General features: G+C 47.8%; 1 protein-coding gene across 1 annotated transcript; it reads left to right on the top strand.

Annotated features, from left to right (window-relative positions):
* The first annotated feature begins 1414 nt into the window (after positions 1 to 1414).
* LOC123135121 (LRR receptor-like serine/threonine-protein kinase EFR) lies at positions 1415 to 7773 on the top strand. Its single transcript, XM_044554223.1, has 2 exons — positions 1415 to 2460; positions 7725 to 7773. The coding sequence occupies exons 1-2, from the start codon at positions 1415 to 1417 to the stop codon at positions 7771 to 7773; spliced, it is 1095 nt and encodes a 364-aa protein (XP_044410158.1).
* The last annotated feature ends 14671 nt before the right edge of the window (positions 7774 to 22444 follow it).

Genomic DNA, 22444 nt, shown 5'->3' with positions numbered 1-22444 from the left:
TGCAAAAACAAACATATATGCAACACCACAAACACAAGCAACACCACAAACATATATAGATCTAGCTAGGCCACAAAAAGTGCATGTGCACGTTGTTGGAGCGAGCTAGGGAGAAAAAAAGTAGATCTACATCATGAAGATAGCTTTCCCCTTACTTACCTATCAAAAAAAAGGTAATTTCACCACTTAATTTTGATGAATCTATGGTGGAAATGAGGTGAGGAGGAGGAGGCAGCCGAGACAAGCTTGGAGGAGGAGGTGGAGAGAATGAAGTGGGGAAAGTGAGTGGGTAGGTGGGCTGTCTAAAATATCTTGTTGGTCCCAGGTTACTAATGGCGCACCAGCAAAAAATGCGCCATTTGTAACCCTGGTTACTAATGGCGCACCTGTGGGTGGTGCGCCATTAGTAGTTTTTGCAGAATAGTAAAAAAAATATACTAATAGCGCACTGTGCAAAAGTGCGCCATTAGTAGTTTAAACTAGTAATGGCGCGCTTTTACATGGTGCGCCATTAGTAGTTTTGCAAAAAAGTAAAAAAAATATATATACTAATGGCGCACTGTCTATAAGGTGCGCCATTACTAGTTAGAACTAGTAATGGCGCACTTTGACATCATGCGCCATTAGTATGTATGGAAAAATGAAAAAAAAATTAATACTAGTGGCGCACCGTGTGTCTGGTGCGCCATTAGTGTCTTCCACACTAATGGTGCACCTACAACCGGTGCGCCATTAATATATAGTAGTGGCGCACTACTTACCTGGTGCGCCATTAGTATCAATCCTATCTATAGCCCTTTTCCTAGTAGTGCCGAGGCCGGAGCCTCACCACGTCGCCCTCGCTTCGTCCCCTCGCGGACAGCGGAGAAGGCGCCTCCCCATCCTTGTGTCTGCGGCGGCGCAGCACAGCCCTCGGCCTCGTCTTTCCTAGGTCGTGCGGAGATGGGGGGATATTTTTTTTTGAGACAAAGAAATGGGGGGCATAAAAAGGACCAGTTTAGGTCTGTATCATATACCAGCCTGTTACGGGTGTAAAACGAAAAACCGGTGTAAGTTTTACAGCCCCAAAATGACAATCCAATCACCTATACGAAGCCCACCTGCTTTTTTTTTGCGAGGGGAAGCCCACCTGCTTTCTTTCTACAGGGGTATATAATTTACAGGTTGTTTGGGCTGCGAAACGACCATCCAAGCGGGGCTTAGTCTTGTTCATCATGAGAGCAAATTAAGCTCACAAAACCTACTAGGAGTAGTGTTGTTCATGACCTACTCATAAGTTTTTTTTCTCTTTGAAAACAAGGTATGCAAGCTGCAGGCTGCAGGCTTGTGTATCAATTGATGCACGCAATGACCAAACTTGCAGTAAACATAGTACGCACAATGTTTTATTCTTCATTCAAACTTTGCAGGTGACATGGCCATTAGTCAAGCGGCAGGGCTCGCCACCACGCTTATGCAACTGCCGTCGCTGCTCATTTCTTGCGGAGTCGGGAGCATCCTTTGCTCATCAATGACGACAGTCCATGATAACAGCACGGACATGATCTCGCTGCTAGATTTCAAGCGGGCCATCATCAATGACTCAAGACAAGCCTTGAGATCTTGGAACGGCAGCGTCCCTCTTTGCAATTGGGAGGGTGTCCACTGCAGCTCGGGGCGAGTCACTAAGATGTACCTCAGCGAACGAGGGTTGATGGGCCGGATATCCCCCTCCCTTGGCAACCTAACGTTCCTTAGGACACTGGACCTGTCCAAAAATGGCTTCACCGGCGAGTTACCTCCTCTCAACCGTCTCCACAGACTGGAATACCTTGACTTGGAAAAGAAGTCACTGCGAAGGACCATTCCAGATACTCTCACAAACTGCTCCAAGCTAAGGAGCCTAGACCTATCTGCCAACTTACTAATGGGTGAAATTCCCCTAGGTATAGGTCGCCTATCCAATCTAAGGAAAGTATGGCTTTCCTCAAATAATCTCACCGGAACAATCCCACCAAGCCTAAGAAACAATAGTCAGCTTGAAGACATCGTGCTTACTGATAATAGGTTCACGGGAACCATTCCTGATGAGATGGGAAGTTTCCCATCTCTTGTTTATTTAGGCCTTGCTGAAAATATGCTATCAGGTGGAATGCCAGAAACCCTGTACAAATACAATCAGTCTTCTCTCCAATATTTATACTTATATTCCAATATGCTTGGAAACACACTGCCATCGAACTTTGGTGACACCTTCCCAGATCTTAAACATCTCTGTCTGGACAATAACAATTTGGAAGGTCATCTCCCTGCTTCACTAGGCAATATTTCAAGCCTAAGGCTGTTAAACTTGTCTTCCAATAATTTCATTGGTCAAGTTCCAGGTTCTTTTGGTAATCTTGCACTGTTAGAATACCTAATCCTTCAGCGAAACAACTTTTGGGGCTTCATCCCAATAGAGCTTGGCGGCTTAAAGCAGCTCACCCTGTAAGACAATAGGCTTTGGGAGGAACCGGCACAACCCTCTAGGGGTGGCCTATCACATATATATAATGAGGTGGTATACAATGTTATAATATACACATGTAAATACAGTCTAACACCCTCCCTCAATCTTAGCCACTTTCTAATGAATCTAGAAGGGTAAGATTGCGCCTGCAAGTCTCAAACTGTGGCAAAGGCAATGGCTTGGTGAAGATGTCAGCAAGTTGATCCTTGGAAGAAATAAACTTGATCTGTAGTTGCTTCTGAGAGACACGTTCACGCACAAAGTGATAGTCAACTTCAATGTGTTTCGTTCGGGCATGGAATACCGGATTTGCAGAAAGGTATGTAGCACCGATGTTATCACACCAAAGAACAGGAGGCTGTGATTGGGGTATACTTAACTCCTGAAGCAAGGACTGTACCCAGATGATCTCTGATGTGGCATTGGCCACAGCCTTATACTCAGCCTCAGTACTGCTACGCGAGACAGTAGCCTGTTTCCGAGCACTCCAGGCAATCAGGTTAGAGCCAAAGAAGACAGCATAACCCCCCGTGGATCGCCTGTCATCCGGATTGCCAGCCCAGTCTGCATCAGAATATGCTGAAAGACAACCAGAGTCAGACGGCCGAATATGCAAACCATGAGCCACCGTGAAACGAATATAGCGCAAAATCCGCTTAACAGCAGACCAATGAGTGTCACGGGGTGACTGCAGATACTGGCAGACTCGGTTAACAGCATAGGAAATGTCTGGTCGCGTGATCGTCAAGTACTGGAGCCCACCAACAATACTCCTGTACTCTGTCGCATCAGAAGAAGAAAGAAGCACACCATCAACAGCATTGAGCTTATCAGTGGTAGACATGGGTGTAGTCGTCGGTTTGCACTTAAGCATCCCAGCTCGCTGCAACAAATCCAGAGAGTACTTCTTCTGCGTCATAACAAGGCCAGCATCACGAGAAGTAACCTCCACACCAAGAAAGTAATGAAGCTTCCCAAGGTCCTTGACCGCAAAATCAGCACCAAGTGAGCGAACAAGCGCAGTAGCAGCCGACTGAGAGGAGCTGACCAAAATGATATCATCTACATAGACCAACAAGTACATAGTAACCTCAGGCCTTTGAAGAAGAAACAATGAGGAGTCAGCAGTTGATGATGCAAAACCATGAGCACGAAGAGCCATTGCAAGACGAGCATGCCAAGCACGAGGAGCCTGCTTCAGACCATAAATTGCCTTGGACAGACGACAGAGATGATCAGGGCGATCCGGATCAGAGAAACCCGGAGGCTGGCGCATGTAAACCTCCTCCGCCAAGACACCATGAAGAAAAGCATTTTGAACATCAAGCTGACGAAGAAACCAACCTCGAGTAACAGCCAGAGAGAGAAGAAGTCTGATGGTAGTAGGCTTGACCACTGGACTGAAGGTGTCTTCATAGTCAAGTCCAAAACGCTGTCGAAAACCACGAGCAACCAGACGAGCCTTATAGCGCTCAATGGACCCATCAGAATGCCTCTTCACTTTGAAAACCCATTTGGAATCAATGACATTTACCCGTGATTGTGGAGGAACAAGAGTCCATGTCTGATTGCGAAGAAGCGCTTGATACTCCTGCTCCATGGCCTCTCTCCAATGAGGAATGCGCATAGCAGCTTGATACGTGCGTGGCTCAGAGGATGGATCTGCGAGAGCAGCAGACATGCACGCCGCTAACCAAGCAACTGTGCCATCGTGACGTTGCTTAGGCTGAAAAATGCCACTCCGACTGCGCGTATGTGGACGTAGAGCAGCAGCAGGAGCCGGCGGAGGCGAAGGTGACGGAGACGTGACGGTCGCCGGAGATGCAGGAATCACCTCAGGCGAGCTCGGGACAGACGACTCCGGGCTGCATGGCGAAGACTGGCCCGACGACAGGGGCTCAGAGGCCATGGGCGAACCGAGAGTGGGCGAGGCCAGCTCCGGTGACACCGGCCCAGACGGCCTTGGCGAGGCGAGAGCAGGCGAGGCCGGCCCTGGTGAGAAGGGCCCAGACACCCTGGGCGAGGCAGGGGCGGGCGAGGCCAGGCCTGGTGATGACTGCCCCGACGCCCTGGGCGAGACGGGGACCGAGGAGGCCGGCCCAGTCGGCGGGGTTGCAGGGCGCGACGATGGCGAAGGCAGCCCAGAAGCCAGAGGCGACCGGGCCAGGACGTCGATCGGCCGTGCATGAGCACGGAAACCGAGGCCATGCAGGGGCGCCATGTGCTCCTCATGCACAACAGAAGGTGCCGAGGATGAAGGCGATGGCGACGAAGAGGAAGATGGCACTTCCAGAATCTCCAAACGAGCCCCACGACCAGTGCCTGCACCATGGTTAGGCAACAATAGAGGAGAATATGCAACATCATCAAATTGGTCAGAAGCAACAGAGGATGAATGCATGACAGGTGGCTCGGTAGTGGACACAGGGAGTTTGGCAAAGGGAAAAACATGCTCATCAAACACAACATCCCGAGAGATGTAGACACGATTAGTGGGCACATGAAGACATTTGTATCCTTTATGAAGAGAGCTATAACCAAGAAAAACACACTTCTTGGAACGAAACTCGAGCTTACGCTTGTTATATGGACGGAGATGGGGCCAGCAAGCACACCCAAACACCTTGAGAAAGGTGTAGTCCGGTTGTTCATTAAGGAGAACTTCAATGGGAGTCTTCATATTCAAAACACGAGTGGGAGTACGATTGATGAGAAAACATGCAGTGGTGAAAGCATCACTCCAAAAACGAAACGGAACAGATGCATGGGCCAAAAGAGTCAGACCAGCTTCAACAATGTGACGATGCTTACGTTCTACTGAACCATTCTGCTGATGTGTATGTGGACATGCTAAACGGTGAGTGATCCCAAGCGACTGAAAGAAGGAGTTGAGGTTGCGATACTCGCCACCCCAGTCCGACTGAACATGAACAATTTTGTGCTTGAGAAGGCGTTCAACATGTTTTTGGAACTGAACAAAAATGTCAAACACATCAGATTTACGTTTGATAAGATAAAGCCAGGTAAAGCGGCTGTAAGCATCAACAAAACTGATATAGTAATTATGACCACTAACAGAAGTCTGAGCAGGACCCCATACATCTGAAAACACAAGTTCTAAAGGATGTTTCACCTCACGACTGGACTCCGAAAAAGGAAGTTGATGACTCTTCCCCTGCTGACAAGCATCACACACTGCTACATCTTTATTACTAGACACACTAGGAAGCTCATGACGACGCAAAACATGCCGGACAATAGGTGTGGCCGGGTGACCAAGACGAGCATGCCACTGTGACGGAGATACCCGAACTCCACTGAAGACGCGAGCGACGCCAGGATGCTCCAGACGATAGAGACCTTGGCAGAGCCGCCCACTAAGAAGAATGTCCCTCGTGCCCCGATCCTTAATAAAAAGATCAAAAGGATGAAATTCACAAAGCACATTATTATCACGAGTGAGTTTAGGAACTGAAAGAAGATTACGTGTCACAGATGGAACTCGAAGAACATTGCGAAGTTGAAGACTCCTATTGGCATGTCTAGTGAGAAGTGATGCTTGACCAATATGAGAGATGTGCATACCTGCTCCATTGGCGGTGTGGATCTTGTCGGAGCCATGGTAGGGTTCACGAGTGTGAAGCTTCCCCATCTCACTGGTCAGGTGCTCTGTCGCCCCAGAGTCCATGTACCAGTGGGGATCAATGGAGTAGGACTGAGTGTGTCCCTGTGGCTTCTGCGGCGGCGGACGATCAGCCATGGCGACCTGACGAGCAAAGTTGCGTGTATCCTTCCCGTCATTGCCGAGACCAAGAAAACCCCGCTGGAAGCGCTTGTGACACTTCGAGGCCCAGTGCCCATCGCGACCACAAAGCTGGCACACACGTGGACCGCCAGCCCCTGGTAGCGTCGCAGTAGGAGGAGGGGCCGAGGCGGGTGGTGGTGACTGCCCCGAAGGAGCCCTGGATGAAGCAGAGGAGCGACCACCCTTGGTGGCGGCGTTTGCCGAGAGGGCGCCGTTGCCCCTGGATCGGCGCGTCTCGACTCGTTGCTCAGTAAGCAGGAGGCGTGAAAAGACCTCGTGTGCTGGCATGGGCGTGGAGTTGCCCCTCTCATTGATGATCTCGACTAGGGCGTCATACTCCTCATCAAGACCATTGACAATAAACGAGTTGAACTCGGAGTCGGTGAGGGGCTGTCCAATGGAGGCCAGCGTGTCGGCGAGACTCTTGACTTTGTTGTAGAACTCAGTGGCGGTGGAGTCAAGCTTCTGACACTCCCCAAGTTGGCGACGGAGCCCAGATACACGAGCCTGCGACTGTGCCGCAAACGAGCGCTCAAGAATAGTCCATGCCTCGTGGGACGTCTTGGCGAAGACAACAAGCCCAGCAACGGCCGGAGAGAGCGACCCCTGGATGGAGGAGAGGTTCGCCTGATCCTGCCCTGTCCAGACACGGTGAGCCGGATTATAGACCGGACCGTGCACGCTGTCAACCAGCGCAGGAGGGCAAGGGAGAGAGCCGTCGACATAGCCAAGCAGATAGTGACTCCCAAGAAGCGGAAGAACCTGCGCGCGCCAGAAGATGTAATTGTCCGACGACAACTTGATGGTGATGAGATGGCCGAAGTGAAACGGCGGCGGCGGCTGCGATCCCATCGAGGAGACTGGCTGAGGTGAGACCACCGTGGAGACAGTCAGAGGGGCAGCCGGCGCGGTGACAGAGGGCGCGATGGCCGCGGTTGACGCCGCGAAGCCTGCCAGCGCGACGTCCTCCGCCACCAGCGGCGCAGTGGCCGAGGGCGCGACAGCCGCGGTTGACGGGGCGGCGGCGGTGTGGGCCACAAGCGCCTGCCCGGGCGAAGTAGCAGCCGGCGGGAGCGCGAAGAGGGAGCCGACGCTCCGTGTCCCGATCGGCGCCTGAAGGGAGGCGGCATCCAGCGGCCTCGAGAGAAGTGCCGCGAGGGAGGCCGGCAGAAAACCGGTGGCGGTGGAGCCGGACGCAGCGGCGGACGTCATAGCAGTCGGGCGACGGCGACGGCGGGCGCGGCGGCGGTGGCGGCGGCGGTGGCGGCGGTTTAGGGTTTTTAGGCGGAAGCGGACGTAACCTAGCGTGATACCATGTAAGACAATAGGCTTTGGGAGGAACCGGCACAACCCTCTAGGGGTGGCCTATCACATATATATAATGAGGTGGTATACAACGTTACAATATACACATGTAAATACAGTCTAACACACCCATCTGGATCTGTCTGATAATAATCTGCAAGGTGGTGTGCCATGACACGGAGTATTTGTTGAAAATAACAGTTCTGTCTCACTTGGAGGCAACATGGACTTTTTTTTGGAGAAACACCGAATCTGCTCCCATTTCCCGCCATCTCTCGGAGAGAAGAAACACATTATGTACTACCTGATTATTGGACTACTCATTACAATACTTGGTTTCATGTCACTCATATTGTTTGGCCTATTCTATGCTCAGCAAGAAGATGCCATGAACAAACCTATCATTACCTTTTGGGGGTGCTGTGTGTAATTCATGGGGTTGGGACTTTCCAAACCTTCACTTTGGGAATAAATAATCCGGCAAGACCGTGGCTCTCAGTGCTCAACAATCAGCAAAACTTGTTAAAAGGGCAGTTTCAAATAAACCATGCCAATCACCCGCATTGTATTGTTTACAAGCTAAGCTAGGCCACGTATTGGTCTTGTCATGCTGACCTTTTCTGATAATGAACTTATAGCAAAAAAATTATAATGACATGGACAGTCAAAGCAATCCAACAAGCGGAGGAAAAAATAGACAGTGCGGACAGTGTTAGACTTAATTAACATGTGTTGACTATGTATAATCCATGTTCTAGGGAACTGTCATGCGGTTGCTAATTTGGCGACCGCCACCAGGCTCATTCCCGAATAGGGGCCTTTGCCAGACATCCCTGGTATTTATAAATAAAGAGAATTATCTTCAATAAAGATTACACTGTTTCCAAATTACAGAAGCAACAGATTAACAAAGCTGAACCACATCCTATATTATATCTAAGAGAGGAATTGCCGGAACGACTGTGTTTTTAATAGGCCTCGCTCTATTATCTTTTTGCATATTACCTTCAGAGCCACCACATTGATCCGTACATGGTCATCACTTTAGCGTGGGGATGATGGGGAGCTCATGGACTTTAGGTGCAACCGTCTGGAGATAGTTGCACAGACGTTATTCAACCGGTTTGGTTGCCATGTCACTAATAGGTTATGTAATTAAGTCATGTAATCTTTCTATTGCAGCCATCGATTGTGGTGTTTCCTCTTTCTTTTTCTCGTGTTAGTTGGTACTATGTACATTGCGAACCTACTTGTTTTCTTTCAATAAAGATGGTTGTGTGCATCATGATATGCAGAGACCACGTATTCCCCCTTTACAAAAAAGTGAGTGGTCCCACTACTTTTAATCATCTTAACATGTGTACTTTCACATCATCAAAATTGCTGTACCTGTTAAATTTACTAGCTTGCTCCACTAGCATCCAGTTGATGTATGCATGACATTGAACATGTATTAGTGCATTCTAAGTGGGTTTTAAATCACATTGCTTCCACATCAACATGCATAAGATAAGACTCACCACAACATGCAACCATGAATAGGAAAAACAACCTAAACATATAAACATACATGAAATTTCCATTCTATTATGCTAGATATTTTAAAACTATAAAATAATAGAACACAATAAGTCATATGTATTTTCAGGTTTAGTTTTCATATTATTAGTTCAAATATTCGTGTTTCATACAATCAAATTGCAGTGAAGTATATTGCAAAACATTACGCGCAATGTGCAGGGTATCATCTAGTTACTATTAAAGGTTGTAAAAAGAGAGAGGAAAGGCATTTTGGTTGTCGGGGAAGGTGAAGAAGAGGAATGGCCATATCGTGTCCTCCTCCATGCCCGAGGCATGTACAACTTTACAGTTATCGCACATGTCTTGTGTACTAAACCGTGTGGGATGGTTTTCAGTATCACACACAGCTTGTTTACTTTAATTCTGTGTCATATAGACCACACAATTATCACCATACAATTGTATGCCTTGTCATGACTTATGGCACACGAGTTGCCTTTAAAATACCCGCACACGGTGTGTGTGTATTACACAACGTGTGTTATGCTCCCAATCATCACACATATATGGTTTGTTTATTTAAATTGTTCGCCAATCAATGCACACAACTGGACCAGTTCAATCGTGCACGAGTCATTCTACCGAACCGTGTGGACTGTATCACACAACGGTTTGCTTCTCAAAATCATGCCCGAAGGATCTGCCATCGCACACATTTCGTTTCCTGCCATACAGTTTTTATTTTCTAACATTTGTGATGTCTACATCGCACATAGTTTGACTAAGGGTGTGCGATAGGTGTGTCTTAATAGCACAATTCTACACTAGTGATGCCGAATAGTCAATGATTTTTTTAGGGAAGGGGGAGGGAGGCTGCATGCATTGATTAAGAGCATCTCTAGCAGACCCATATACCGCGGATAATGGCTGAGAAAACCGCGGTTTGAGGGGCGAAATCATCTGCGGCCGAATAGAGCCCTCAATTGAAACCTCAAAATTTGAAAAAAAAAAAGCTTTCCTGGGCAAAATGAAGAACACAGTGCCACATAGATAGTTTGATCATCGATACATTGCAATTTAAATCCCGATGCCTGCATACCCTAAAACTAGCCAAAAACGGAGCTCACCAGAGCTCTCCGGGTGCAGCGGCAATGTTGTGGCGGCGGCGGCACTCACTCCTTGTCGTCGTCGGATCTTGGCTTGCCCGTCGGCTTCGTGGCGCCATCCCGCCTGTTTGGGGTCGAACTCGTGCGCGGCAGTGAGCCCCTACTCGTAGAGGAGCGCGTTGATCTCCTCGGCCCGCCGGCTCCCTCTTCATCGGAAGCGTCAGCGCGCCCGAAGAGCTCCCCGAGCCGGAGGAGCTCCCCGCGTCGAAGCACCGCGCATGGCAGCTGTCGTACTCCTCTATCTCGCGGCGGAGGAGGGACACCGGCACCTGGAGCCCGTGGTTGGTGTACCGTCCGGGCGAGCGCTTCCTCGCCGCGTCGGCGGCGACACAACGCTTGCGCTTCGGGTCTTCGTCGCCGCCGCCACCACCGGGAGAAGCACCTCCGCAGCCGCTGGACCACATCCCGCGCCATATCCGGGCTCGGCGGTGGTGGATCTGGCGGCGGTGCGGTGAAATCAGTACCATCTAAATGAGCTGGGACAAGACAGTACCATACAGTTGCATTAGTTATGAAGAGAGACTGCGCTATTTTTTACATGTAGGATTAGAAGGGCAACAATGGTAATGAGCTCACCGCCGTTGGCAAATTACTTTGCATGAGAGTATGCAGTGCATACATTGCCCACGTAGCACAGCATCTCGGCCCACAATTCCATGATTAGCTCCACCTTGGCACCAATAGTCGAGCCAGCCATATCGTCGCGGATGAGCTTTTGGCCAAGCACGGCCCCTACCGACGTTTGTCTATTCCAGTTACGCGGCTGTGGATGCAATGGGAAAATCCAACTCTAAGTGAGCCAAAAATGTTAGGGCCTCCTTATCCTGTGGACTAGTAATGGAACGAGGCGCACGATAGTAAGTATTGCTCAACCTTGCAAACAGCATGTAGCTAATCTTAGCCGTTGAATCTGTGCGCTGTACCTCGAGATGTCCGCCACGGAATCCAGCTTTGTTGTACCTATTACCACAGCAGATGTATGTTACAGCCACTAGTAGTACACCCGTGCGTTGCTACGGGCTACAATGCATACAAATAAATCACACAAATGGTCATATCCAAGGTCAAATCTTATTCCTCATACATCCGAGCATGTTAGGACATTAAGCAAGCTCCACAAAATTTAACCGTCTGGATAGTCCCCCCCGGGCTACAATGCATACAAATAAATCACACAAATGGTCATATCCAAGGTAAAATCTTATTCCTCATACATCCAAGCATGTTAGGACATTAAGCAAGCTCCACAAAATTTAACCGTCTGGATAGTCCGGACCCCCCACCCCAAATCCAACCCATATATTATCCCAACATGCGGTCCCAACACAAAAACCCCACCCCACGACGCACACTTACCTTTCTTGTTAGACATTCCACTTACCGCTCGGATTCCCGTCTTAACAGGACATTTCTCGCTGGGGCCCTCGTTATTAACTCTTGAAGCAACCAACGACCCTTCTATCCTAACCAAAAAATTGTACGGCTTGATGAAAATAATATATGGACCGCTCGCTCATTCTGTTTGTTGCAAAGAATCTCACATGAAATGTTATACATATGTCACATTGGTTCACTATCCTATCTATAATGTCGTGACAGTAGTTTAGAAACTCTCCTAGCACTCCAAAAACCGGCAACAAAATCACCAAATATATAGCATCCGCAGCTACCATGAAATATGACACTAAACAACATTTGCAGCAAGAAATCAATTTATGCCCCAAGCACACTGAGCAGAAGCAACAAGCTATCAAGATTTCTTCTACTCACAGAACTGACAAATGTGACTAACTCTGTAAGAAGCTTTGCCTTCAGAACCTAAAAATGGTGTAGTCCCATTACTACTTCAGCCGCTCTCTGATCTCAATAGAAAACATGGAGATCGTCTAAAAAACATAGTACACTTCGGCTGCACTTAAATAAGCTTGCTAAAAAGAAACTTCTCAAGTGACGTAAGAAAAAATATAAGTAACTTCCACTTGACGGTCGCATCATTTGACTTATAGATTTTTAGTTAGCATGGCAACTGAAGTGAGTCTATTGATTAAATTACATAGTTCATTGTTAAATGCTAAACACAGATTTAGAAGAGTTTCCAATGCTCATTTGTCAAATATGCTACTGTATACTTAGAGCATCTCCAGCCGGCCCCCGAGGAGCCTTTTTTCTCTGTCGGCGATGCAAAAAGGGCAAAAAATGGCCCAGCCGTGCCCCCAAGCCCCCCAAACAATTTCAAAAAGGCTCACCCTATATCCACTGCTAGTAGTGTCTATTAAAGAGCTCTTTTTTCCTACATCGGCGAGTTAATACTTTGATCTCTACCAACTGGAAGCATAGATAACTATATTTAAAAACAGGAACATCTGCTATCTTCATGAGTAAATAAACAGTAAAAAAGTAGATGACCAAACCCAAATATTTTCATGAATGTTACAGGTCATTTTTGTTAATGTGTATGTACATCAAACATGTTCTAACAAGCAGGAAAATTGTAGAAACATTCAATGATGAGCAGTTCCTAATTCCTATCATGGAATCACTGCATGATGCATTGCACTGAGCACCTTCTGTGTGATATGGAGATGGGCAGAGGCAAAGATCAAGGAATTAAAATTCGAAAAGAACAAATAACACTGGTAGAAAAAGAGGCTTCCGTCCAGCCCCATTAGTCGCGAAACTGTAGGAACCGCGACTAATGAAGTCTTTAGTCGCGGTTCGGCAGACGAACCGCGACCAAAGCCTTGGGCCAGGGCGCTCGGTGGCCAGCTGGTGCACGTGAGGGTCTTTAGTCGCGGTTGGCCAGGCCAACCGCGACTGAAGGTGCCCAAAGGCCTTTAGTCGCGGTTGGCCTGGCCAACCGCGACTAAAGCTCCTCCCCTATATATACCAGTTCAGCGCACTCACTTAGCCATTTGGTGCCACTTCTCTTCACAAGGGGGTGTAGGTTTGCTTTTGGTTCCTCTTATGCACACAAGGTGTTTGATGAAATGCCCAACAGCGTGAAACAAACATGATATGAAGTGTTGGAGGCACACTTGAGGTTCCTCCTCGATCGCGGTTAGCAACTTGAACCTTTCATGCATGTGTGTCATTGATAAAATATGCATGTGTGTTGTTCATTGTTTAATTTCTATTGTTTATAGCTAGTTACTTTAACAAATGCATGATGGTTAATTATATATTTTATATTATAATAATGCAGATGAATCGGCAATGGATGTACGGTAACCGACTCTCCCGCGAGTTCACTACGGGTTTGAAAGATTTCCTCGTAGTGGCTAATGCGAACAAGCAGAAGGGTTTTGTTATCTGTCCATGTGTTGACTGTAAGAATCAAAAGGGTTACTCTTCCTCAAGAGAAGTTCACCTGCACCTGCTTCGGCACGGTTTCATGCCAAGCTATAATTGTTGGACCAAGCATGGAGAAAGAGGGGTTATAATGGAAGAAGATGAAGAAGGGGATGATTTCATCGATGAAAGCTATCTTGCTGATCATTTCGGTGATACTTTCATGGAGGATGCTGAAGGTGAAGGGGAAGGTGAAGGGGCAGGTGAAGGTGAAGGTGAAGGGGAAGGTGAAGGTGAAGGTGAAGAAGAGGCACGTGATGAGACCGTTGATGATCTTGGTCGGACCATTGCTGATGCACGGAGACGCTGCGAAACTGAAAAGGAGAGGGAGAATTTGGATCGCATGTTAGAGGATCACAGAAAGTCGTTGTACCCTGGATGCGATGATGGTCTGAAAAAGCTGGGCTGCACACTGGATTTGCTGAAATGGAAGGCACAGGCAGGTGTAGCTGACTCGGCATTTGAAAACTTGCTGAAAATGTTGAAGAATATGTTTCCAAAGAATAACGAGTTGCCCGCCAGTACGTACGAAGCAAAGAAGGTTGTCTGCCCTCTAGGTTTAGAGGTTCTGAAGATACATGCATGCATCAACGACTGCATCCTCTACCGCGGTGAATACGAGAATTTGAATGAATGCCCGGTATGCACTGCATTGCGTTATAAGATCAGAGGCGATGACCCTGGTGACGATGTTGAGGGCGGGAAACCCAGGAAGAGGGTTCCCGCCAAGGTGATGTGGTATGCTCCTATAATACCACGGTTGAAACGTCTGTTCAGGAACAAAGAGCATGCCAAGTTGTTGCGATGGCACAAAGAGGACCGTAAGTCGGACGGGGAGTTGAGACACACCGCAGATGGAACGCAATGGAGAAAGATCGACAGAGAGTTCAAAGATTTTGCAGCTGACGCAAGGAACATAAGATTTGGTCTAAGTACAGATGGCATGAATCCTTTTGGCGAGCAGAGCTCCAGCCATAGCACCTGGCCCGTGACTCTATGCATCTACAACCTTCCTCCTTGGTTGTGCATGAAGCGGAAGTTCATTATGATGCCAGTGCTCATCCAAGGTCCGAAGCAACCCGGCAACGACATCGATGTGTACCTAAGGCCATTAGTTGATGAACTTTTACAGCTGTGGGGCAGACCTGGTGTCCGTGTGTGGGATGAGCACAAAAAAGAGGAATTTAACCTACGAGCGTTGCTTTTCGTAACCATCAACGATTGGCCTGCTCTTAGTAACCTTTCGGGACTGTCAAATAAGGGATACAATGCATGCACGCACTGCTTACATGAGACTGAAAGTGTACATTTGCCAAATTGTAAGAAGAACGTGTACCTTGGGCATCGTCGATTTCTTCCGAAAATTCATCCAGTAAGAAAGAAAGGCAAGCATTACAACGGCAAGGCAGATCACCGGCCGAAGCCTGCGGAACGCACTGGTGCTGAGGTATTTGATATGGTCAAGGATTTGAAAGTCATCTTTGGAAAGGGTCCTGGCGGACAATCAGTTCCGAAGGGAGCTGACGGGCACGCAGCCATGTGGAAGAAGAAATCTATATTCTGGGAGCTAGAATATTGGAAAGTCCTAGAAGTCCGCTCTGCAATCGACGTGATGCACGTTACGAAGAATATTTCCGTGAACCTCCTAAGCTTCTTGGGCGTGTATGGGAAGACAAATGATACAAAGGAAGCACGGCAGGACCAGCAACATTTGAAAGACCCTGATGACCGGCATCCGGAATGGTTTCAAGGTCGTGCCAGCTACGCTCTGACCAAAGAAGAGAAGGTCATCTTTTTTGAATGCCTGAGCAGTATGAAGGTCCTGTCTGGATTCTCGTCCAATATAAAGGGAATAATAAACATGGCGGAGAAAAAGTTCCAAAACCTGAAGTCTCACGACTGCCACGTGATTATGACGCAATTGCTTCCGATTGCTTTGAGGGGGCTCCTGCCGGAAAATGTTCGAGTAGCCATTGTGAAGCTATGTGCATTCCTCAATGCAATATCTCAGAAGGTAATCAATCCAGAAGATCTACCACGGTTACAGAACGATGTGATCCAATGTCTTGTCAGTTTCGAGTTGGTGTTCCCGCCATCCTTCTTCAATATTATGACGCACCTCTTGGTTCACCTAGTCGAAGAGATTTTCATTCTCGGTCCTGTATTTCTACACAATATGTTCCCCTTCGAGAGGTTCATGGGAGTATTAAAGAAATATGTTCGTAACCGTGCTAGGCCAGAAGGAAGCATCGCCAAGGGCTATGGAAATGAGGAGGTAATTGAGTTTTGTGTTGACTTTGTTCCTGACCTTAAGCCGATTGGTCTTCCTCGATCGCGGCACGAGGGGAGACTAAGTGGAAAAGGCACGATCGGAAGGAAATCAACGACATGTATGGACGGCCATTCTCTGACTGAAGCACACCACACTGTACTGACCAATTCCAGCTTGGTGGCTCCGTACTTTGAGAAACACAAGAATATTTTACGCTCGGACAACCCGGGGAAGCCTGAATCCTGGATTAGGAAGGCCCACATGGAGACTTTCGGCAGTTGGTTGAGAAAACATTTAATGAATGACAATGATGTTGTAGATCAGCTGTACATGTTGGCCAAGACACCATCTTCGACTATAACGACTTTCCAAGGGTACGAGATAAATGGGAATACATTTTACACGATCGCCCAAGATAAAAAGAGCACCAACCAAAACAGTGGTGTCCGCTTTGATGCAGCAACCGAGAATGGGCAAAAGGTCACATATTATGGTTACATAGAGGAGATATGGGAACTTGACTATGGACCCTCCTTTAAGGTCCCTTTGTTCCGGTGCAAATGGTTCAAGCTAACAGGAGGTGGGGTAAAGGTGGACCAGCAATACGGAATGACAATGGTGGATTTCAACAATCTTGGTTACCTTGACGAACCATTCGTCCTAGCGAAAGATGTCGCTCAGGTTTTCTATGTGAAGGACATGAGTAGCAAACCGAGGAAACGGAAAGATAAGAAAACGATCAGTACATCATGCGATGATCCAAAGCGCCACATTGTTCTTTCAGGGAAAAGAAACATCGTGGGAGTGGAGGACAAGACAGACATGTCAGAAGATTATAATATGTTTGCTGAAATTCCGCCCTTCAAAGTGAACACCGACCCAAGCATTAAGTTAAATGATGAGGATGCTCCATGGATACGGCACAATCGTAAGCAAGCAGGGACACAAGGGAAGAAATGATGTGTAATAATTTATTGTACCAAACTTTGTTGAATGGATCATGTGAATTATATTACCCGTGATGTGTTTGGTGTCCATTTTCGAATGATTCGAGATACCACTGATGATACATGAAATTTGGAGTGATTTAGTCATACTCCTGCCTAGGCGTATAAAATTTTGAATTGAATTAGTTTTATTTTTCTGAATTTTTTGATATATTATTTGTATTTTTAACATTTTGAATTGAATTAGTTTTATTTTTCTTAATTTTTTGATATATTATTTGTATTTTTAGAATTTTGAATTGAATTAGTTTTATTTTTCTGAATTTTTTGATATAATATTTGTGTTTTTAATATATTGAATTGAATTAGTTTTATTTTTCTGAATTTTTTGATATATTATTTGTGTTTTTAACATATTGAATTGAATTAGTTTTTTTTTCTGAATTTTTTGATATATTATTTGTATTTTTAACATTTTGAATTGAATTAGTTTTTTTTTCTTAATTTTTTGATATATTATTTGTATTTTCAGAATTTTGAATTGAATTAGTTTTATTTTTCTGAATTTTTTTATATAATATTTGTGTTTTTAACATATTGAATTGAAATTAGTTTTATTTTTCTGAATTTTTCGATATATTATTTGTATTTCTAACATTTTGAAAAAGAAAAAGTATTTTAAGAACACCTTTAGTCGCGGTTGGCCTGCCCAACCGCGACTAAGGGTCGTTGCGCGCGGGAACAAAAACCCGCCAAAAAAGCCCTTTAGTCGCGGGTCTCCTCTCCAACCGCGACTAAAGGTTACCCTTTAGTCGCGGGTCGCCTCCCCAACCGCGACTAAAGGTACCCTTTAGTCGCGGGTCGCCTCCCCAACCGCGACTAAAGGGGGGGGCTATAAATACAAGGGCCCGAACCCCTTCTCGTCTTCTCCGATTCAACACCGCGCCGAAGGTCTGCCGCCCCGTCTCGCCCTCGCCCTCGACGCCACCCGCCGTCACCCTCGCCCTCGACGCCGCCCACCGTCGCCCTCGACGCCGCCCGCCGTCGCCCTCGCCCTCGACGTCACCCGCCGTCGCCCGCCGTATGTTTGCCGCGCGCCGCCTCACTCGCCCTCGTCGGCCGCGCGCCGCCTCGCTCGCCCTCGTCGCCGCCTCGCTCGCCCTCGTCGGCCGCGCGCCGCCTCGCTCGCCCTCGTCGCTGCCTCGCTCGCCCTCGTCGGCCGCGCGCCGCCTCGCTCGCCCGCCCTCAACGCCGCCGGCCGGCCTCTCGGTACTGCCGCGCGCGCGCACGGGCCACCGGTCTCAGACAGAGAGCGAGATCGTGGAGAGAGAGAGAGGGGCGCCGCGGGCCACCGAAATTCTTTTTTTTTCTTCTTTTTTTTGTTCTTTTTAATTTTAACTAGTTAATTAGTTTAACAAAAACGGTAAAATAACTTAAAACTTGATAATTAACAAAAAAACCGTAAAATTTGATAATTAACAAAAAAACGTATATAAAACTTGATAATTAACAACAAAAAGGGGGGGGGGCTATAAATACAAGGGCCCGAACCCCTTCTCGCCCGCCGCCCCCCTCTCGCCCACGTACGGCGCCCACCGTCCCCTCTCGCCCTCGTACGCCGCCGGCCGGCCTCCCTCGCCCACCGCGCCGCCTCTCGCCCGCCCTCAACGCCGCCGGCCGGGCTCGCTGCCCTCAACGCCGCCGGCCGGCCTCGCCGCCCTCAACGCCGCCCCCCAATCCACCTCGGGCCGGCCTCGCCGCCCTCAACGCTGCTCTACAGAGAGCGATGAGATCGTGGAGAGGGAGAGAATTTTTTTTGTTCACTTAATTAATTTCTTTTTACTACATGTTTTCAGGACTGACATAATGGCGGACGATAGAGCTGACCCGATTATGGACAACTATGATCCGGACGGTGAAGCACATATGTTTGGCATCATAAATGGCGATATTCTATATGTGCCGACCGGACAAGAAGAAGATGATATCTCTTCTTATCTGAACCTTGACGGTGAAGATGAAGGGCGCCGTCAGCAAGACGATGCCGAACAAACATCGATAAACGACGATCTTCAAATGGAAGTAGCAACCACCTCCGGCGCCGAGGTATATATATATACATTGAGCCTCTGGTGATACAAACTAACTGATTTGAATAAATATGTGTGGACTAACGCGCGCGACTCTCTTTCTTATTTTAGCCCTCGGCCGGATCGTCGAAACAATCGAGTACGTCGTCAAAGCGTGGCGCAACCAAGACGATGAAACAAGGAGAAACATGCACCATCGAGGTTGTCGACAGTGCAACCGGCAGGCCGCTGGAGCCCCGCAAGAACGCCACCAAGTTTGTCAACCAATGCGGAGCCATTGTTAGAGACAACGTCTCTATCACCGTCCAGGAGTGGAATAAGCCAAAGAAGGCACGAATTGCTGGTTTCACTTTTGTCGATAAGAGAACAAAAAAAGATTGCTTCAAAAAGCTTATGGAACATTTCGTTCTACCTCCGGAATACAACAAATTCGATGAGGAGGGTAACAAGATTGAGGAAAACAAGGAGAGGAGGAGGCTAGTCAAACAGTTCGCTCTTCATAAGATGGCCGTCGCATTCCGGAAATTCAAGCAAAATCTAGCCCATGACTTTGTCAAGCAGAACAAGACTCCGGATTTCAAAGGACAATATGAGAAACTGAAACATGATTGGCCAGAATTTGTGAAGCAAAATAAATCGGAGCAGTTCATTCAAATATCGAAAAAAATAAGGAAAATGCGGCTAAGAAGGAGTACAATCATATTATGGGGCCAGGAGGGTATCGCCTTTGGGAGCCTAGGTGGGAGAAGATGGAGAACGAGCTGAGGGCGCGAGGAATCCGTCCAGGTACGGAGGGATGGGACCCAAGGGCCAAAAGCTGGTGGTACGGGCATGGGGGAACGCTGAACCCGGAGACAGGGGACTGTGTTTACCGGGGCAAAATAATTAAACCCACCCAAGCCCTTATTGACGCAATGAGAGATGCTCAAAAGGGGAAGATCAAGTTCAACAGAGAGAACGACGCGCTGACAAAAGCCCTCGGGAATCCTGAACACGGAGGACGTGTACGAGGCATGGGGCACATTCCATGGAAAATAGGGTTCCCCCAGAACGATGACCCGTACGGTTACAGAAGCCGGAAGAGAAAGATGGATCGGGAACCAGATGTTGTGGCGCGGTTGGCATCGGAAATGGATGTGATGAAGAAAACCGTGAGTGTATTAGTAGCCGAACGAGATGCAGCTCGGGCGCAGCATGAAGATCATCCAGCGGATCTCAGAAGCCAGCAGCGGAGAAGAAGTGTGGCTTCCACGGAGGCCCCACCGGCTGGTGCAGATGCACCGACGATCGAAATTACTGCACCGGAGCCTCTGGTGGTCAAAATTACTGCACCGGAGCCTCTGGTGGTCGAAATTACTGCACCGGAGCCTCCTCGCTACCCCGTGGACGATATAAAGGAGATGAAAGAATGTCATCTGTATTATCCTATCGGGAACATGTTCATGAAGGTAGCCATCGGTAGTGCTTTACCATGTTTACCTGGAGCACTCCACCACAACACCCCCATTCAAGATGGCTATGCTCGTGTCACGGTGGAGGACATAGTCCAAGGGTTTGAGGACCTGGAGATTGACATTGCTACACCTGAAGGGGAGAAAAGACTTGGAGATGTCAAGCGCCATTTCATTCTATGGCAAAAGAAGTTTATCAAGTTTCCAGGCGAGGCGCCAAGGACAACAAGTCCACCCCCCTACGGTGGTGGCGGTTCACCTACACCTCCGTCACGTCAGCCGACGCCCCCCAGTCCACAACGTCCGGTGGGTGATCAGACGCCGCCCCCCAGTCCTCGTCCGGTGGGTGATCAGACGCCGCCCGCCAATCCACCTCCGGCAAAGAAGCAGAAGCAGTCCTGGATTATTAACCCGGACCCTTATGTACCTAAGACCACAAAGGTACCGGAGCCATCATTGAAGCCTCTCCCCACAAGGCCTTGGGAACGTAGTGCCGAGGAAACTGCCGCGGCCGCGGCTGCTGATCATGAGAAATGGAAGGCGGACTGCAAGAAGAAAAGAGAGCCCGAGCCCAAGCCAGTATTTTCTGATGAGCAAAAGAAGTGGGCTAAGTCATTTTTGAGCACACCGTCCCAAGCCGCGAAGAATCTGCCTGACGACTATGCACGTGAACTTCGTAGGCAGGCACTCATGTTGAAGGAGAAGAAAGAGCGGGCGGAGAACCAGGAGAACAAAGCCTTGGAGGAGGCCGAGAAAACGGAATTAGAAAGTAAAAAAAGTGGGAAACGGGTTGCCCAGCTCGGGGAACAAAGTAAACAATCGATTGCCTCGCTTATAGTGAAAGCCGCCGGTCCGGATGACCCCGATATCATAGCAGCTGCGGCAGCACATGGATTGACTGTAACGAGTGCCAGAGAACAAGCGGCCAACTTAGGTATTACTCTTCGTGAACTGTTAGGCCTTGATGAGGCGCCAGTGAAGGAGGTAGTAATTACATATGTGAAGAATGGGCCTCTCGTCGAGCCTGCGCAGGAACAGGATCTACCTCCACAAATGAAAGGTCTGCTGAAATGGTACAAGGGTTACATAAAAAATAAAAACGCCAAAGAATATATTTATGCGGAAGTTAGATATGAGCATCACTTCAAACATTACTATGTACAAATTCATCTGAGTGAATTGTTCCAGCTTTTCAATCTGCGCGAGCTCGACAAATCTATCATCAGTTGCTACGTTCTGTAAGTGATTTATTTCTACCCCATCTCGTTCATATTGCCTGCACTATATATATGTCCTAACTATATTGTTGTGTCCGCTATTATACATGCAGAATGAAGATTAAGGAATGCAGAGTAAGGAACATCCATGATGTTGGGTTCATTGACCCACACATCGTTAATGGATATGTGTTGGAGCATCACCCCGCCGACATGGAGGCAGACATGTGGCAGTTTCTTACAAAGCAGGAACTCAAAAGTGATATTCTATTTCCTTACCATTTTGGGTGAGTGTTTCTGTCTTGAGCACATTCTCTTTTGTTTACTCCATGCATGGTATGTGGCCGGCTAATCGATGAGTTATGCATGACATACTGTGCATGTATCGTGTCCGCAGGTTCCACTGGATTCTGCTAGTAATTAAAGTTGACACCTCAGAATGTCTCGTCCACGACTCTCTGAATAAGGATCCAAAGCTTTGGGTCGACATGAGAAGAATGCTGCAGAAGTAATTATTTTCATTCATTTGCGCTCTATATCGATCGGCCTATTTCGTTCATTTCCTAATATCAAGTAACTAATAACTCTCTTGTTCATTTAATTTTCTTTGCCTCGTAGGGTTTGGAGATGGTTCGTAGATACAAAGGTCGGTGAATTCAAAAAAGAGCTAGAATTCAAAAGGGCAAAGGCTAAGAATGGTGAGGATATTCAGCCAGCGGGGACCAATCTATGTGCATACTATGTCTGTGAGATGATCCGGAGATACACCTCTGAGCGGGTTCCGAGTGATACCAATGCTCAGAGGAATAACCTCCGGATGATGCTTAGTCCAGA

This window comes from Triticum aestivum, chromosome 6B (assembly GCF_018294505.1).
Source record: "Triticum aestivum cultivar Chinese Spring chromosome 6B, IWGSC CS RefSeq v2.1, whole genome shotgun sequence".
In the NCBI taxonomy this organism is placed as follows: domain Eukaryota; kingdom Viridiplantae; phylum Streptophyta; class Magnoliopsida; order Poales; family Poaceae; genus Triticum; species Triticum aestivum.
Note: the sequence above shows the minus strand (reverse complement) of the source record. Positions and strands in the feature narration are given on the sequence as shown.

What these genes read in the sequence shown, in the direction of transcription:
- LOC123135121 (XM_044554223.1), top strand. Translation starts at nt 1,415, where the DNA reads ATGGCCATTAGTCAAGCGGCAGGGCTCGCCACCACGCTTATGCAACTG. An exon ending in CTTGGCGGCTTAAAGCAGCT is followed by an intron (nt 2,461 to 7,724) that starts CACCCTGTAAGA and finishes TACAGTCTAACA; the next exon opens with CACCCATCTGGATCTGTCTG.